General features: G+C 39.4%; 1 protein-coding gene across 1 annotated transcript in view; it reads left to right on the forward strand.

Annotated features, from left to right (window-relative positions):
* LOC118423290 overlaps window positions 1–12,025 on the forward strand; it is a 17,740-nt gene extending 5,715 nt beyond the window's left edge. The window contains exons 8-19 of the mRNA XM_035831389.1: window positions 1,365–1,458; window positions 3,523–3,660; window positions 3,897–3,976; window positions 4,566–4,650; window positions 5,000–5,086; window positions 5,661–5,749; window positions 6,159–6,366; window positions 6,789–6,935; window positions 7,071–7,275; window positions 7,725–7,973; window positions 10,209–10,381; window positions 11,617–12,025. Of these exons, the coding sequence (XP_035687282.1) occupies window positions 1,365–1,458; window positions 3,523–3,660; window positions 3,897–3,976; window positions 4,566–4,650; window positions 5,000–5,086; window positions 5,661–5,749; window positions 6,159–6,366; window positions 6,789–6,935; window positions 7,071–7,275; window positions 7,725–7,973; window positions 10,209–10,381; window positions 11,617–11,622 (1,561 nt within the window). The 3' untranslated portion in view covers window positions 11,623–12,025. The remainder of the gene's footprint in view (window positions 1–1,364; window positions 1,459–3,522; window positions 3,661–3,896; window positions 3,977–4,565; window positions 4,651–4,999; window positions 5,087–5,660; window positions 5,750–6,158; window positions 6,367–6,788; window positions 6,936–7,070; window positions 7,276–7,724; window positions 7,974–10,208; window positions 10,382–11,616) is intronic.
* Window positions 12,026–13,857: the final 1,832 nt, after the last annotated feature.

The raw sequence follows: 13,857 nt of genomic DNA on the forward strand, positions 1-13,857 counted from the left end.
GGAGGCCGGTCGAAAAAAAAATATGATAGGAATAGGTCACGATTTTTCCCACCAACCTCTGCTTGGAGAGTATGATTATGTAGGATTTTTACATCACTACTAATGTCTACAGGAACCATTGTAGAAATAGGTAGAATTTCTACAAAACTACACTGCCTACATGTGAAACTTGGATGGTCCGCTTTCTATGTCCCCCTCTACAAATATCTACAGTTACGACTGTAGGATTATGTAGGATTTCTACATCACTACAAATGTCTACAGGAACCATTGTAGAAATGTGTAGAATTTCTACAAAACTACACTGCCTACATGTGAAACTTGGATGGTCCGCTTCCTGTGTCCCTCTCTACAAATGTCTACAGTGACGATTGTAGGATTATGTATGATTTCTACATCACTACAAATGTCTACAAGAACCATTGTAGAAATGTGTAGAATTTCTACAAAACTACACCGCCTACATGTAAAACTTGGATGGTCCGCTTCCTGTGTCCCTCTCTACAAATATCTACAGTGACAACTGTAGAAATATGTAGGATTTCTACATCACTACAGATGTCTACAGGAACCATTGTAGAAATGTGTAGAATTTCTACAAAACTACACTGCCTACATGTGAAACTTGGATGGTCCGCTCCCTGTGTCCCTCTCTACAAATATCTATAGTGACAAGTGTAGAAATGTGTAGAAATGTCTACATCACTACAAATGTCTACAGGAAGCATTGTAGAAATGTGTAGAATTTCTACAAAACTACACTGCCTACATGTAAAACTTGGATGGTCCGCTTCCTGTGTCCCTCTCTACAAATGTCTACAGTGACGACTGTAGGATTATGTAGGATTTCTACATCACTACAAATGTCTACAGGAACCATTGTAGAAATGTGTAGGATTTCTACAAAACCACACTGCCTACATGCGAAACTTGGATGCCGGTCCGCTTCCTATGTTTTTGGTGTTGAAACGGGCCCGCGGGGCTATATGCATTTTGCGTTGATTTAATACGTGATGTCATTCACGATCCCGACACGGTCACGGCGGAATGCCTGACACGGCGAAGGCGTTGCAACGAACCCGCGCGGTAAGTTGCATTTCGCGATGAATTTGTGATGTCTTACATGGGACATCACGAAATCTCAGACGGCGAAATGCCTGACACGGCTACGGCGAGTGTGTCGCAACGACACCGCACGGCTTGCTACATTTTGCGGCGAACATGGAACATCACGAAATCTCTTACGGTGAAATGCCAGACACGGCTACGGCGTGGGTGTCGCAACGACACCGCACGGCTAGCTGCATTTCGCGGCGAATTCGTGATGTGGTACATGGAGCATCCTAAATTTTGAATCTGCACAGATATTGTGACTTCACGTCAGTGGACAAGTTTCAAGAAGGACTGGACAAGAAACGGCTCGCACTGGAAAGGGCAATCGTTATGTACATGGAAGAGGTATGGTGCATACCATTTTGTTCAATGTTCCATCTCTGGTTAGAATGTATTCATTATGAGATACCCATCACCAATGTCTGGAGAATAACTAGTATTACTACGGTTAATGCTGTTTAGAACTACAGGCAGGAACGAAAGAGTTGACATCTGATTTGTAGACGATAAAATCAGTTTTTACTGTTATCCGTAGGTATGTGACACTGTACTTTCTATTTTTTCCCGTTCCACTGGAACCAATTATGTTATCCGTGCCTGTCTTTTAAGAAACATAGTTTACCAGTTTGGCACAAAGCTGACACACACAAAAAAATGATCCAAAATAGTATCCATTGTAATCCAAATTCCAAGGGCTGTTACACACTCACTCACTATCAGGTCAAACAAATAAATTGTCTAACCCACTTCCAGTCAAAATGGCATATGCACTAACTTGTATAGGGCATGCATGCTTGCATGCATGAATATGAATAATTTGATTTCTGTATTCCAGAATATTTTTAACAGCGGCGATCGAGCAAAATGTTACATTGGATGCAGTCTAACTTAGAACAGTCATCAGGCCCTGATTTAAAAATAGGCATTGAAAGCCACTATGTGGTGACGTCACTGTCATGTGACGTCAGTGTTAAGGGTCGAGTGGTCACTCTCTTCCAAAATGGCGTGATTGTACAATCACAGTGTGTGAATAAAGCTCACTTTGAAGACCCCGTTCACATGGGAAAAAAGCAAGTGAGTTAAACGAGGAATCCGATTAAAATGACCAATCCAAAGCCAAAGTGAACAGAACTAATCCGATTGGATTACCCATTTTGGATTGGATTGGATTGGATTGCAATCCACCTCGCGAGGTGGATTCGACGCGCGCAATCTGATTGCCGCGCAATCCGATTGACCAGAATCGCCCATGTGAACACAATTGGATTGGATTCGGGCTTGTTTCATGGTTTTGACGTCATACATACGGGTACAGTGGATATTAACCATGCAACCATACTTACAACATGGCTAAAAAGTATGATACACGGGTTAGAAAAGAAGTTTATGGGCAAGTTTGCTTGCAAAAATCATCTTACCGCTATGGTTAACAACCGGACGCCGCAAGATTCGCCGGAACATGTGCACCGGTTCTTTCCGAAAATCGGCAGTGCGGCAGAAGACCGACTGGTTCATTTTGGCAATATCGCCCATGAAGATATAATGTGTGGTTTCGTTTCTCTCTTCTGTTGTTGGAGTCAATGTCCCAACACCACTAAAAAGGCAAATATTCTACGGGAAAAACAGTCAGAAGCGTGTCTAAACAGAATTTTCCAGCTTGGGTCACTTCACTGCATGCAAGCATGGGCGAGCAGTTTTTTCAAAACGAAACACAGACTTTTATTTCAGATAAATACGTGATGAAGTCAAATGTTTTGGTAGCATTTTCCCCTATTCATGCAACTTCTGCAACAGATACATTTTATATAGTTAAATGTAGAGTATAATCACACCGCGCGTAACATTTCTACCCCCAGTTTAATAAACTATCCCAATGACCCCGCATGACCTAGAAGCCGCCACTTTCGTCAGTGTGTGTTGCGGGCCGTCGACGCGTCAAAATCTGGCCAAAGCCGGCCGATTTCTCAACAATTATAATCAATATCGATGTCGCTACATCCTTCAAAATTATAAGGTAGTCTGGCAACATTTTGGAAAAACTACGCGTGCCCGCGGCGGTCGTTGGAAACAGGACGCGTGCCGCGGTAAAGAGTTTAATCCGATTGTGTGGTCGCGGTCGCAAGTTTGAGTTTTATCCGATTGTATAAAACTCATGTAAACACATTTTTTTAATCCGATAGAAAATTTCAATCGGATTCCTTGTTTAACTCACTTGCAATTTTTTCTTTTTTTGTTGACAGGGATCCCATTGACGCAGCTCAGAGGAACGACACTTGACACACTTCTTGGTCCTAATAACTTGCCAAGTTGCATTCCTTATAAACATATGGGAATAATTAGTGTATGAAACCTTTTCATGAACTCACTGCGTATAACTCCGATGACTGATCCGGCTTTTTTTCTCCACAGGGACCAGTGCCCACCACGGATTTCCGCCTAACGGGGGGCAAACCTGGATGTACGACTGAAGACTTGGGCGTGAAGGGGGGTAGTTCAGGAACTACCTACCCAACATGGCTGGAACTCATCAATGGGGATACTTATAAGGTAGGAGGCAACGGAGAAAGCACCGAATGAGCGAAGCGTAGTGGTTTATCATTCCTACAAGTGTGAATTATTTGTTAGTTATCAACGCACGTCTCACGTCTTTTTGATTTAGAACTGGAGGTTTGTGAATAGTCCACATAGCCTGGTGTGTTTTTCCCTAACAAATACAACTGTGGTAACCAGAATAACTTGAAGGCTTTCATATCACTATCATAACTTTGCTGTTTTAATTGCAGATCATCTTTGATATTCCTGAAAACATCAACGACGACATTACGAAGAACACAGAGGCCTTTCTGGTTCATGCCAGGGGAAAGTAAGAACCTAAACATTCCTTATACAGAGCTCATCAACAATGTACATACTAATATAATCTACGGGTGGATACCGGTACGATGTACCAGTACATCATTTTTCTTGTTGGAAAGGTACGAAAAAAACAGCCCTCAAAATAAATAGACCGGTTTTGGACCAAGTAGGAAATGAATAGATTATATTGGCAGGGGTTTACAAGTTTTGGCGCTTACAGATTCAGAAAAAATTAAAAGAGGCAAGTAGAGTAGAGTTTAAAGCCAATTCGACCAAGTTTCTACAGTCAAACTTATAGAGTGTGGATTTTAAAACGCCAATAGCAGTCGAATACTCCGCCAAATATATATTTTTTTAGAAACTTGGACTATTGTTTTGAGTATCAACCATTCACAAGTTTTCACGATTAGGTCGGTCCAGGTTCAGGTCCGGACCTGGACCTGGTCCTCTGGACCTGAAATGTACCTGTAACTGAATTTTCTGTCCCGCTATCTTTACCCTAAACTTATCTGATACCTTTATGGTGAATTGCTAAACTATTTGATTTTCAAATAGTTATTGGTGCAACAACCCACAAAACTGATTTTTTTCAACAGATGGAATTGTCACATTGCCGGAGCACCAATGCACATGTACAACAGCCGTAACAATGGCGGTAGTGGCGATACCAACAACAAGAAGGTAAGTCCAGCCAGACAACGTGTTCATTATCTAACTGACAACACGTTCAGGAATTTAAAGGTTGCTGGCCACGGTAACGTGCACTATAAATTGCGTGACCAGTGTCACTTTGTTTTCCTCTATGTGACCCCAATAGAACAAGCCATGACCTATTTCATGGACCAATGTTAGGGCTATACTGGATGTTTTGTGACTATCAAACCCACGTGTAGTACGACGATACCTTGTATAATTTTGACTCTGAGCTGCGTAATGCTCTATTTAGAGTTATTTACAATGGTGGAGGATGTAACGTTACATGTACATTTGTCAGAACATGTGTTGAACAAACTTCTATTTACAAACACAGGTCTCCTGCTTTGGTTTTGTGATGACATACGATGAAGCATCCGGAACGTTTGATGTCACGCCTCAAGACCAAGAAGCATCCAAACAGGTACTTCACCAATTTCACTGTTTATAGGTATTCATTGGTTTAGTCATTGGTGTACTTTTTTTACTCGTTTACACGAGTATCTTACAAGTGATAATGTTTACTGAAAGCACAGTGTCAGATGAACTGTAATTTTTGAAAGAAAAATGTACTTAATCAAATACCAAACTGTCCAGCAAAAGCCTTTGTCAAGAAATGATCAATGCAGCAATGCTTCTGCGATGCCATGAAAGATAACACGTGATTCTATGAGCAGTGGATCATAAGTTGCAGAAAGTTTATGGCTCCCCCCCGTCTCTGATAAAGAATGACCACATCTAAAAAAAATGGCTTCTTTTGCTTTTGCTAAAATGTTAGATAAAAGTTTTCATAAACTCTCTTTCATAAAGATTCTTTTGTTCTCGCAAGTTGAGGCCAGTTTTGTACTGAAAACTTACATGCAGTTTAATTTTTCTTCATAACGATTTCTACTAGAGACTGATGCATGAACATTCAAGCCAGCAATATTAACTGTACCGCACCATTCTTAAATCCTCTGATTTGCTAAAATTTGATTGTGCTGCCCTTGTCTTCACAGGTTTTGGGAAACTTGCCACGCAACTACGCAAACTTGGATGTTGCCAGAGCTGAGTATGTCAGCCCGTTAGAGCACTCCAAGGCGAAGGGGTAAGTTTATTAGCCTGGAAATCATCCTATCGTAACCCAGGTTCGCTCCTACGATCACTTCTCACACTGCGTAAACAGCAAGCGTGGCAATACCAAATTTTGTTAGGCGTTAAATGTTGTTATTGTTCAAGCAATTCTTTTCCTTTTGCCAATGGCAAAGAAAGAAAGATACTACATGTATATAGGCATTTGTCAGTCTTGCAAAACTATGATAGTGCATATTCTACACAATGTACTTATTGTTTGTTTGTTTTTACGCTTTACACTTTATACTCAGTTCTGGTGTGATTCTCTACCTTTCTTCCCCTTTTTCGGAACACTGAAATAATGAAGTCATTGTTGATGGTTCATTCAGAATGTGTTTTCCTATGAAGCCTAATAAGCAATGCTGTTCTGTTGTTTCTACCAGCCGTTCTTTAGCCAGTATACTCGTGGCGCCCTGCACGGTGAAGTGGTCCAACTCTTACCAAATCAAGCCCGCTGAGGAGGGAGGAAGGTGTCTGTACTTCGTTGCGGCGTCGTCAGGCGACATTTTTGTTGTGTTCTCCGCCATTCCGAGGGATAAAAGCACCTGGTACCATCTCCAGATCAGTTACCAGGGTGTTGCGCTCTACAAGGTAATGCCAATATTTTCTAAAAGCGTTTCAATCACCAACGATGCAATACTATTATCTCCATGAAATAGTTACGGGTTTAGTTTGTGTGTGTGTCTTTGTGTGTGTTTGTATTTCCGGATCCGGATTTTTGTACTCAGGATAACTCAAGAAACTCAAGTGGATATTTTAAAAAATATCATCGTAGGTATTGGACAGACACAGGTCGACGTCACTGTTGGGCCCCCCAGTTTGTGACCTTGGTACTGTAGCAGAACTTCCGTTTTTAGTATCTTTTGGCCTGAACATACTATGGCCTTGTTGTTACAGGAGTCAGATTTTGTTTTCTTAATGGTCTTGATGTCACAAGTACTCATCAATTATATTTCACCAACCTTTGTGTAACATGTCGAACATCCATATCGTGTTTATTGTGCCATTCTTAGGGAATGAAGCTGGTGAAATACGAGGGAGCGAAGAGTGCCCGAAGTCTGGGTGACTCCAAACTGTTCCAGCCGTACTTCATTTGCCTGGAGGAAGACAGGGCAAACCAGCGAACCTCCATCAGATATGGCATCGGCTCTGACACTTCCGTAAATGACATGTTTAGACTTACCTATCTGCATGGTTATATATGCATATCTATGTCGATTCTGGTGTAGTACTCGTATACCGAGCTACTGTTTATGAATACATTAAACGATTATTTTAACATTTTCTGCCAACAGGAGAAAGGAATGGTCTACATGGTCTACAATGATGCCGGACCACCATTGGGCATCCGTTTCTACTCCTTTGGCAGCGGGGAAAAGGACGTAGAGATCATGGACGCCCGAATCATCGAGGGAGAGGCACAGGGAGAAATGGAATGTACGGGAGGAACTATCATGAAGGATGGGAAGTGTGTGGAAGACTGTCACCCAGAGTGTGACGGTGAGCTTTTCCTGGAGTTATGTATATTCATGGTGTTGGAATATTAAAAATATACTTACTTTGTGGACAGTGAGAAGCGGTTACTACATCCTTGTATGTATCAGGCAAAAACTGTGACGTACCGGTCTGCCAACCATGCTTCTTTCTCGCTGCCTATATTATATAGAAGCTGGTCAGCCGTCGAAAGTCAATCACGTCGCCGCGAATATTCAAGAGGCAACGTGATTGGCTCCTCACTTTCCCTCGAACAACAGGAGGGAATATCTGATTGGCAGGGTATTTGATTGGCTGACTAGGCCTAACGTCAACCATTCAGAAGGGTGATTTAGGCCGGTACGCCAGGGACGTTGCTTGATACTAATAATACATGCAAGCTTTCGGCCGACCTTGGGTGGATGAGCTTTGATGGGCATTTTCATTTTTCACAAAGATGTGTTTTTACCAAACAGGATGTATCCCCATGTCCCCTGGATCGAAGCTCGACACGGAATGCCGCAGTTGTAAGCAATTGTCTTTCGACAAGGGCGGTGGAGTTATCCAGTGCGTCGCAGAATGCCCAGCCGGTACCGAAGCAGCTGACGATGGTGTGACATGCGTATGTAAGGACCTTGTCTTCCACAACGATGACGGAAGTGTCCAATGCGTCACGGCATGCGGACTTGGTTACGCACCGGGCTCCGATGGCAAGACTTGCGTTGGTAAGTTCGCCATCTGCCCTTGTACAAGTAAAGTTCCCTACCGAAGATTAATAGTCAATATATTTGTCCTTTAGACAATAGCTGGTTGCATTTACTAAATACTTGATAAAGAAACCATTTTCACACAGCAATTGCTTAATTTTATAGATTCAAAAATTATATAACTGAGATCTGAAATCATAACAATAACGAGTTTCAAATTATAATATAGCTGAGATCTCAAACCATAACAATAATAAACTTAGATTCAAAAGATAATATAACTGAGATCTCAAACCATAACAATGATGAACTCTCTTCCCCAGATGCTTATCCGGTTTGCCTTTTTAAGGCTACATAATATTCTACTTTATCAAAGAAAATAACGTAGCGAAGAAATGAGTCAAAGTTTAAGGTACTGGATTTTATACTTCTGTATTTCTGTATATGTAAATGTTGGCTAGTAAAATTGTAAGGTTTTCAATCGGGGGAGTTCCTAAGTGCAGATTTCCAAAAATGATATTGAATCCATTCAATTTTAAATTTAGGGTTGTTTTAGTGTGATAGTTTTTAATTTTGTCCCAAAAGGGAGTTAAATGTGGACATTCCCAAAAAACATACAGGTAAGTTTCTTCTTCCTCATGGCAGAATGAGCATAATGGGGTTTCAATACATTTCCAAATATATAATAACTTATTTGTAGGTAAGAACTTGTGCAAAATTTCATACTGGATAAATCTAGTTGATGAGTCAATTGTACAGAATGTTATGGAGGAATAAACTTGTTTCCAGGGGATAGGGGTGTCAAAGAGATACAGCCATTTCAGTTGCACATTGTGTGAGATATCGACCAAATTATAGTATAATAAGAAAAACGTTAACTGATACGTGTTCTTATTAACCTTCACCTGTTTTAACCAGCAGCTATTTCTCTGTAGAGGTTTACAAACGCTATCAATAACATTGCCACATAACATGGATTTTCATTTTTGGGGTATGGCAGAAATTAATTGTTTATATCTAAAACAATCACAAATAGCACCATATTTTTTTTTTCAAAATTCAAAGTAAGGACAGAAATACAAGAAAAACTTTCTAAATCTTTGAGGAGGGCAAAGAAAGATGCTAGAGTAGGAGTGAAGGGTAAGTCAGTATCATCTGCGAACTGAGGAATTTTAGTACTCTTTCCAAAAATTGACAGGCCGGTCAAATCTTCATTACCACGGACCTTAATAGCTAACATTTCTACTGCAATTATGAACAGGTAGGGGCTGAGGGGACAGCCTTGTCTAACTCCACGATGTAAACAGAAAGGTTGAGATATATATCCATTGTTTAAAACAGAACTTGTAATTTCATTATATAAGACTTTCACCCAAGCTGAAAATTCAGGTCCGAAGTTTAAAAAGTTTAATGATTTTATAATAAAGTCCCATATTATAGAATCGAATGCTTTTTATAGTCCGAAATAAAGATAAGTCCTGTTTTAGTTTTTTGTTCTTTTTCATAATGGTCAATCAAACCGAGTATACGTCTGATGCTCTCACCGATAAATCTGCCCTGAATGAATCGACTTTGGTCTTCATCAATAATGTGTGGTATGACAGATATGGCAGACATTTAGAAAGTATTCTGGTATCGCAGCACAACAAATTTAGTGGTCTCCAGTTATCTAGTAATGTAGGGTCTTTATCTTGACCATTTCCCCCCTGCTTGAATGATAAAGAAATAGCACCGTGACTTTGGGTATTTGTCAAAAAACCTTAGGTCAGTGAAAAATTAAAACATTCTAACATCAGAGCTGTAAATACTGAATAAAGCTGTTTATGCACTTCCACAGGAATGACATCCAACCCGGGCGATTTCCACTTGAAAAAGAGTTGATAGCATTTAGCGATTCATCTTCTGTGATAAGGCCCTCTCAAGTTTCCCTTTGGTCTTCCGACAATAATCTTTGGGGAAAAAGTCTTGACAATTTTCAGGTGTTCGGGGTACCTTGGGATTGGGGGCGGTTTTTATGAAAAGACCTGTCTTCTTATAAATATGTGTTGAACTTCCAATACGCCCTCCCCCTTGGAAAATCTGCAGTGACAAATGATAAAGAAATTAATCTATGTTCGGAACTAAAACTTTCTGCGATTATACATTTATTAATTCTATTGATCAAAGTAAAACTTACTAAAAAGTAATCTATCCTACTACCTTGGAGTCTAAGACGCTGTTCACGTATATTTACTAAATCCTTTTATTTTACAGTGGCTAGTAAGTGGAGAATTGACGGAAAGTGTGGAAGGAATGCTCCAGCCCCAGGAGCGAACCCCGGATGGTGTGATCCTAATTCAAATAAGCCCTGTTGTTCACAATTTGGATGGTGCGGGGCCACGCCAAGTCACTGCACTTGCAATGAATGTGTTGACTATCGCACAAAGGTATGAGTCGATGATAACGGATACTTAAACATGATTCTGTACCTTGAAGCAGCGTAAATGCGTCTACGGCATCGTAATAAGAGTATACAAACACTGGCATATTGTGTATTCGATGACTTTCAACCGTATCATGCCCTTATACCAAACTACTCTTTCTGTATGGTATTAAATAACGTTTATTGCAAATTCTTGCCCGTGGGCTAGTTGCAAGTAACATGAAAGATACAAACAGTGTAAGAACAATATCACAAGTGTAGTAAAGGTATTAAAAGCTAACTCTAGATCCTAGGCTATTGGAAAAACAAACACGGCGGTAGGTTACCAGGATATTCTTTCCTGTTGCTAGCTAGCCAAGTCTAAAACAAGTTGGACCCCTGTGCCCTGGTATTACAACCGAATGACCTGGCATAAAGGTGCCTTGATCATATGCCCTGATATATGCAAAAACAGTTTTGGCATACAGTACAACAAAATGTTTAATTTTGCGATTTTTATGCCATTTTTTAGCAAATAAACGTACATCTTGGCTCCTTTACTCTAGTTTAAAACCAATTGAGCTGAAATCTGGCATAGGAGTGAGGTTATTTTTAGACTGGTCTAATTCGCAATTTTGCATGGGGTGTGCTGGAAGAGTCCATTGGCATTTTTAAATCCTCTTTTGGACTTTGGTGATTAAGTCAAAGTCCTATCTTAGCAGGTGTATTTTTGGACTTAACATATGGCTATCAAAGGAAGAGTTCATTTCTGCAAACGGAGGGGTGTGTCAACATCATTTTTGGACGGGTAATGATTCAGAATTCCATTTTTAGAGTTTTCAGACTAGTCTATCATACCTTTTCATGCTCGGGGGACCTTTTTTTGCTAAATTCAATTTTGGATTCGGTTTCTTATTCAAAAGGTTATGTTTTCAGTGGAAGTATTTTTGAACTGGTCTATTGTGCAAATTCACATGGTGGAGTCCATTCTTGCACGGGGGGGATTTTGTAAGATTCGTTTTTTGGTTAAACCGTCATTAGTAAAATTAATTTTTCAAATGGGAGTTTTTTAAACCGTCTATTGTTGCCTGGGGAGCGAGATGGCTGAAATATGCTGTATTTGCTCAAGCAAATGTCGGCCTTTGCAGTCTTGATATCATAATCTTATTTGTTTTTGATGAATGATTAGATTTAGCAAAAGAAATTGTCAACACAAAATTCGAGTGAAGTTTCTTTTTTTTTTATATGCCATTCTAATAGAGCTAGACTAGAGGCCACTGCGGAGGCAAGCCCAGTCACGGACCTACACCCTGTTGTGCCAGCGGCGGTTGGTGAACAACACGGCGGGTCACTTCATCTGCTGAAAGGATTACAGAAAGTCATTAATCATTGAATTTCTCTCATGGACTTGTCATCCTGTATGTATATCAAGCAATAACCCTTATGTATCGGCCTGTAATCTGTCCTTGCATTTGTCAGCCATCAGCCAATCAGTTTCCAGCCAATCCATTTTATGTTAATACTGGTGTCTAGAATGCTGTCGTTCGATGATTATCACGGCTTTTCATAAACGGGTTTGATTATGAATTAGAGTTTGTCTACATTAATGGTGATTTGATAGACTTATAATCGTAGCTTTGTTCTTATTTGTTAAGATATAATGTGTTTGATATACTTTTACTTACTTTACTTTATTTATTTTGCACAATCTTTAAAAAGTTAACATAAAACAAGTTAAAGGAAGAAAGTACGTGCAGGGGGGAAGAAAAAAGCCTCGTGGCTTGTACAAAGTCTTCCTCCAAAGTAACAAGATTGAATAGACGTGTAAAATCAAACATTAGACAATAATGTAACCAAAAGAATTATATCAATTAACAAAATGGAAATAAATCATAATAGTTCAATAATTGATAACTTATGCAATATCATAACGGCGAAATGAATGAAATGATGTAATAAGAATATAACATTGAAAGAAATGTAACAACTGACAATGAATGTGAGATTAATTAAATGTTTGATTATCTAATAATGACTTTTTTAACAGGTTTTTGAAGATGGGTTGTGAATGACAATGATGTAAGGTTTCATTTAAACTATTCCAGATTTGCGGACACTTGAAGAACATGGAAAACTTTCTTTGTTGTGTTTTTACTTGTATCTGTTTTAAATGGTTAGACTGTCTAGTATTGTAATGATGGTGGTCTGAATTGTGATGGAAAAGGTTCTGGAATTGCTTAGGTATAGAAGAACTATTAATTGTTTTGTGAACAAAAAGGCAACTTTGCAGTTTGTTTATATCATATATAGTTAATACTTTTAAATTACGAAACAAAGAGGTCAGTCAGAAAGTAATGCCATATTAGGTGCATTTTCAATAAAATGTGTTGAAATTTGGCACACATGTAAAAGAAAATACCTCCTTGTTTATTGAGACTGTTAAATTTATCAATTTGTTGTCCGGATTTTTATGGGCGAATGGGCTGAGTTCAAGATGAAGGAAGACACCCTTACTTTCTGACTTGCCTTCGTATCATGTAATGATAATATGATGTTAATGATGGGTATGGATGCGTATGCTTGCCATATTTGGTCTACATCAATGAAGAGTTTATAGATTGTAATGTTTGTATCGCCTCTACCAGGCTCCGTGGTAAAAATATAATAAATATTTTCACCCTGTTACATGTTATAACAACTACTTCTGTCGCCTTACATGTTTGTCCGTTTTGTATTGTTGACACTAGGTGTATTTTCGGCGGTGGCGTTTTATGAATTTTTCGTGTTGTATTTCTGATATTTTTATCCACAATAAAGTACAATGAATGTTGACCTGAACTATTTGTAGGTTTCGTACAGTTTAAGTGACAGAGAATGACTGCTTGATTTTGATGATGTATGTAGCGAGTTTCACTTCCTCATTTCTGACTTGCAATTGACCTAAAGTTACCTTAGAACAATCGTACCTTGCGTGTTAACGGTTGCATTGAGACACCTATTTGTAAATTGCTAATCTGTAAAAGGTGATCTATATTTTATTAGCAGATGTTTATTTGAGAGAGAGAGAGAGAGACAGACGGAGAGAGACAGAAAGAAAAACAAAAACATAAACAGAGGAGAGAGAGAGAGAGAGAGAGAGAGAGAGAGAGAGGGCGCGTCAGGGCAAATTACATTGTATGTTACGACCACCCAAGGACAAGTGCGTGTGAAAGAGATACAGATTTACTCTCAAATCAATGACTAAAAAAGCACCGTTTTCAAATGTGGAAATAGAATCATATCAGTTGAGTTGACGATCTCGAAGTCACGAACTGCATGACGGTTGTGTCGATACAAAGATGGCGACCATGCAGAGGTGGGCGAGAAGACTACGAAGATCCTTCTTTGTAGTTTCGCCGAGTTTCATGTAAGTACAAGAGTACAGACATAAGATCTGGCACATTCACATGGTATGTATTACGTTCATATATGACATTGTGACGTTTACTGTTAGCCTATATA

Source organism: Branchiostoma floridae, chromosome 9, assembly GCF_000003815.2.
Source record: "Branchiostoma floridae strain S238N-H82 chromosome 9, Bfl_VNyyK, whole genome shotgun sequence".
Classification (NCBI taxonomy): domain Eukaryota; kingdom Metazoa; phylum Chordata; class Leptocardii; order Amphioxiformes; family Branchiostomatidae; genus Branchiostoma; species Branchiostoma floridae.